The sequence below is a fragment of the Carassius gibelio genome, chromosome B19 (genome assembly GCF_023724105.1).
Source record: "Carassius gibelio isolate Cgi1373 ecotype wild population from Czech Republic chromosome B19, carGib1.2-hapl.c, whole genome shotgun sequence".
NCBI lineage: Eukaryota > Metazoa > Chordata > Actinopteri > Cypriniformes > Cyprinidae > Carassius > Carassius gibelio.
The window spans coordinates 16,750,969-16,756,559 of record NC_068414.1 but is presented as its reverse complement, the minus strand read 5'-3'; the positions used below and the strand labels follow the sequence as shown (position 1 = coordinate 16,756,559).

At 39.0% G+C, this 5,591-nt stretch overlaps 1 protein-coding gene across 1 annotated transcript; it reads left to right on the top strand.

Annotated features, from left to right (window-relative positions):
• Nucleotides 1-3,003: 3,003 nt before the first annotated feature.
• Nucleotides 3,004-4,230, top strand: LOC127978816 (uncharacterized). The gene is made up of 2 exons (XM_052583733.1): nt 3,004-3,724; nt 3,808-4,230. Exons 1-2 carry the CDS (start codon nt 3,113-3,115, stop codon nt 3,826-3,828), a joined length of 633 nt encoding a protein of 210 aa, XP_052439693.1. The 5' UTR covers nt 3,004-3,112; the 3' UTR covers nt 3,829-4,230.
• Nucleotides 4,231-5,591: the final 1,361 nt, after the last annotated feature.

The window sequence follows — 5,591 nt, the reverse complement described above, 5'->3', positions numbered from 1 at the left end:
ATTGGTAAGTCTGTTAGCAAAATCTGTTGACTTTAGCAATCTTTGTTGCATTATGTGCCAATGGTGTCCATTCAAAAATGGGGAAAGAGCACCCCCTAAAAAAAGTGATTTCTCCAAAGTTTGTAGGCTTGTAACTCAAAAAGTATTAAATATATCTTAATGCCCTTTTAGATGTTGGGTTTTAACAAACTTCCCTTTTGGCATCTTCATTTTTAAGGCCCAATATGTTTCAGTTCAAGAGATTATTGGAATTTCAATATGGCTCCAGAAATAAATTATTAAATTGTTCATGTTTTCAGTGGTCAAAAACCAAATGTTGATCACTTTGTAAAAATATGATAACTCTTTTCTTTTAAAGGGGAATGTGTGAAGTACAAGTAATGTTGAAACCAGAGTATCTCATTTCCTTCGGTCAAAACATGTCTGAGTGCCATAAATATTGTTTTTCCACAGTTTGATTGCCTATAAGTAATAATGAAGATATTGCAATATGATTTTAGTTTTTTATTTCTTAATAAACTTTGAGAGTCATGTTTTCTTTTTCTAAAATTTGCATGCCTGTAACCCAAGAGGTATTAAAGTTATAAATATGATTTTACATTCTGGTTCCTAAAATGTTTTTTCTTTTGGAATCTTCATTTTTATGGCCTGTTATGGTTTAATCATGGAGATATTGAGATCTCAGTGCAGCTCAATGTCCAAATTGTTGTGTCCTAACCATTTTCAATGGTCAAAAACCAAATACCGTTTTGTGTTTACCTAGTCATCACTGCTGACACTATCAAATATGCAAATAATAACAGTAACCCAGGGTTTAGGAATGTACTGTGTGACATGTCAGGACTAATTGTTAGCTCTGGGTAAAATATGAACAGTGTGAAACTTTAAAATAGCATTAGGATGTCATTTACAATGAAGCTTTGAATGTCTGCCATCACAGTTTATGACGTAATCACCCTAAACAAAATCATATTTTTGTGATATTTAATTGTGTAAGAGCTACGTAGACACTCCCCATTGTGTGTGCCTTGCTTTTGTGTCCAGCAAGCGAGAGAACAAATGTTTTGACAGTCTAAATGCCAACAAATGTGAACGGAAGCAGAATATTTCTGTAGATAAAATATCCTGGTAGTTTCTATTAGTGTAAGATGCTACTCTCATAAAAGTAAAGGTACCAAAAGCAATTTTTTTTACAGCAATTTCATAAGACAACCATTTTCTTAACCATTATTTTAACAATCTAAAGAACTTTTCCATTATAAGTTCCATTATAAGACTCTTTTGGAAGGCTTTCATAAATGTTAAAGGTTGTTCATGGAGCCATAGTCATAACATTTATTTTTAGGAGCGTAGACTGATGCTTTACTTATCAAGCAGGCTAAAGGTTAAGTTTTTATGGGCAGCTTTGGCAATGTTCACTTTGGCAATTGCTCTGCATGTGTAGGCTTACAACTTTGTAAGTTTTTCATTACTTTTAAAAAGCATGTCTAAATTTATTTAAGGGCAATAAACTAAATTCACTGGGCTACATCAGGTTCTTTGGGGACAAAGGCTGCTGTGCATTGGTTCTGAAAGGTGTTGTCATTGTGAGGAGTCATCAGGCGCCCCACAGGCTATGCTCAAATATGAAACCCTCTTGTCTCCCTGATGGTTTTTCAGCACATTCACAGTTAATCCAGCTGCACCTGCCATTTATCAGCTCTGTCAGTGATGCGTGAGCGAGGGAAGTGCTGGAGAACAACTGCAGAATCAAGCCACAGAAGGACACACATCTTGACATGTGAAGCCAAGGAGACACACTTTCATAAGGACACATCACACTACAAAACTCTCACTGGGGAGGTATCTTTTCAAAGGGTACTAAGATGTTCTTTTAAAGTACTAATATTTAACTTTAAGATACTAATATGCAAATATATGTACTAATGAATTTAGTACATATTAAATAAGACAGCTTTTTCTCTAAGACTGTACCAACTGTACTTGCATCACTGAAATGTCACTGTGGTACAGCATGCAATATTCAGATGAATCAATATTTGGATGAATACTTTACCTAAAGCATTTTTGGAGTATAATGATAAATCAATCATTACGAACCCTCAAGTTGTTCCAAAATCAACAATCCAAAACATCCACATCCAGAGCAGGACACTTGAAATACCATAAATTCCAAGGTACATACATTTCAGTACCATGATATATATCAAAGTGCAGTCAAACTTTACTTCAAGGTCCAATTCTCGCCATTAACAAACCATTAACTATGACTTTTACCTCAATAAGCTCCTAATTTGTTGCTTATTAGTAAGGTAGTTGTTAAGTTTAGGTACTGATTAGGGATCTAGAATATGGTCATGCAGAATATGTGCTTTATACGTACGTACTAATAAACAGCCAAGATGTTAATAATAGGCATGCTGATGCCACTATAATAGGCTCCTTCTCCCCACTCTCAGAGATGGACGTCTCCAAAATTCTCCTGTCCAATCATCCTACTACTTGTCCACTCGATCCAATCCCCACTCACCTCCTTCAAGCGATCTCTTCTTCAGTCATACCTTCACTTACTCACATTATCAACTCCTCTCTTCACTCTGGAACATTTCCCTTAGCATTCAAGCAGGCTCGGGTAAGCCCACTGCTCAAGAAACCATCTCTAAATCCAGCGCTTCTTGAAAACTACAGACCGGTATCCCTTCTTCCATTCATTGCAAAGACACTTGAGCGAGCTGTGTTCAACCAGCTTTCTATGTTCCTTGGACAGAACAACCTCCTGGACAGCAACCAATCTGGCTTCAAAAGTGGCCACTCAACTGAGACTGCTCTGCTCTCGGTTACTGAAGCCCTGCGACTAGCAAGAGCAGCTTCAAAATCCTCGGTACTCATCTTGCTGGACCTGTCTGCTGCTTTTGACACTGTTAATCACCAGATTCTCTTGTCCACCCTCAGAAAGATGGGCATCTCTGGAACTGCTCTCCTGTGGGTTAAGTCTTACCTCTCTGACAGATCCTTCAGTGTGTCTTGGAGGGGTGATGTTTCAAAGTCACACCACCTTGCTACTGGGGTTCCTCAAGGCTCAGTACTTGGACCACTTCTCTTCTCCATCTACATGACATCTTTAGGATCTGTCATTCAGAAGCATGGCTTTTCTTATCACTGCTATGCTGATGACACCCAACTCTACTTCTCATTCCAGCCAGATGACCCGACGGTAGCTGCTCGCATTTCAGCCTGTCTGAGTGACATTTCTAGCTGGATGAATGACCATCACCTTCAGCTTAACCTTACAAAGACTGAACTCCTGGTGATTCCAGCTAACCCATTGATTCATCACAACTTCTCTATACAGCTGGGCTCGTCAACCATAACTCCTTCGAGGACAGCCAGAAACCTAGGTGTTGTGATGGATCATCAATTAAGCTTCACTGACCACATTGCTACAACGACCCGGTCCTGCAGGTTTGCCTTATACAACATTAGGAAGATTAGACCCTTCCTGTCAGAGCAAGCAACCCAACTTCTTGTCCAAGCTCTTGTTCTCTCCAGACTGGACTATTGTAATGCTCTCCTGGCGGGCCTTCCTACATGTACTGTCAAGCCTCTGCAAATGATCCAGAATGCAGCAGCGAGGGTTGTCTTCAATGAGCCAAAAAAAGCTCATGTTACTCCTCTCCTCATCAGGTTACACTGGCTACCAGTAGCCGCTCGCATCAAATTCAAGGTACTGATGCTTGCCTACAAGACGACAACTGGCACGGCACCAACTTACCTAAACTCACTGGTTAAATCCTATGTGCCCTCCAGAAGTTTGCGCTCTGCAAGTGAACAACGCCTTGTGGTGCCATCCCAAAGAAATTCAAAATCACTCTCACGGACCTTTTCCTGGACTGTGCCCAGCTGGTGGAATGACCTCCCAATCTCAATTCGTACAGCTGAGTCTTTACTAATTTTCAAGAAACGTCTGAAGACTCATCTTTTTCGCCTGCACTTAACCTACTAACACCAGTACTTTTCATTTTCTTGTCTTTGTTCATTTAATAAAAAAAAAAAAAAATAAATAAAAAAAAAATAAATCCTGGCTATGCGTTCTATACTAGACTAACTGAGACTTGTCATGGCACTTGTATACTGTTGTTGTTCTCCTGTTGACCTGACTGCATCTATTGTTCTCATTTGTAAGTCGCTTTGGATAAAAGCGTCTGCTAAATGATTAAATGTAAATGTAAATGTAAATGCTGATGCCACTAGTTAGTAGTGAGAATTGGTCCCTACTAAAGTGTAACGCAAAATACCATGACAGTTTTATCAGATTCCATAAATGTATCATGGTAGCATTACTTTTATATATATATATATATATATATATATATATATATATATATATATATATATATATATATATATATATATATATATATATATATATATCACATTCTTCCCCCGAAGACCCAAGTAGCATCCCTCCAAGAAGTATGATATTTTAAGCACATGTTATTTTAAGAGTTTTTTTGCCCTCTACGGTTCATTTCTTTACCAGTAAATGTATCCATCAGTCGATGGCTATGTAAATATATTACTTATCTCCACAATGGGTTCCATACATGCTATGATTTCAACTTTAGAGGGTTAAAGTCTCTTCTAGAATCAGTTTCCAGATTATTTATGTCAAACGAGAACTCAAAAAAATGCCTTTGGCCCACTTGACTTTAGGGTATAAATAGGTCACATTATTTTAGACAGATTGTGAATGGCTTCAGGCTAGTTTACAATAACGAGTTACACACGCGAGAGAGTGTGTCTATAAAAAACATCTGTGGTCACTAGCTCCGTAGCCGAGAGGATTCGGAAATGTCAGCTTTTTCTTATTGTGAAGGGTCACCCGTTGACTGCCATCCCAGCATTGCATCTGCAGCCCTTTGATTAAGATCGACTTCTCACATCTCCACTGAGTACTTTGGCCCAAACAGATAGACAAGCACCATAGTCATGTTTATTCATAACCCGCAAACACGAACATTCCTGGTGTTTCAGAATTCTAAATATGCAAATTAATTTTCCCACAAGCACTTTAGACGCACAATCTCAAGGCCACTTCAAGCTAATGTTGCCGGCAGTCTCGAAAAGCCAAGCCTTTAAGTGAGACACCATTATCGCAAGCACACTATTTCAGTCCGGATGTCAAACCAAGCTCTTTCAGCAGACGACACTTCAGGGCCAGTAAACTTCAGTGAATCCCAAATCGCTGGCAATAACAGAACCATTTAATATACTCTCTGAATGCCCTGGCAAGGTTGCACTGGCCTATTCAGTATAGAAGAATTCATATATAGTGAATTAACACCCGCAGTGTGAGGCACCAAGACAGGGACGACTGTTTTACATATTTCCCACATTTCTTTTTTTTTTTTTTTTTTGTACTGGGTCAGCAAATCCAGCCCAAGGCTTTGGTTCTCCCAGCAGGAGCCTTTTTTGAGGACTTCCAGTAGGCGATGAGAAGTGATGACCTGGATGCCCACTGCTTCTAGACAGTGCCACACTTAATTAGTTGCAATCTCGTCCCACTCTGGGCACAGGAAGTGAAGGGAATG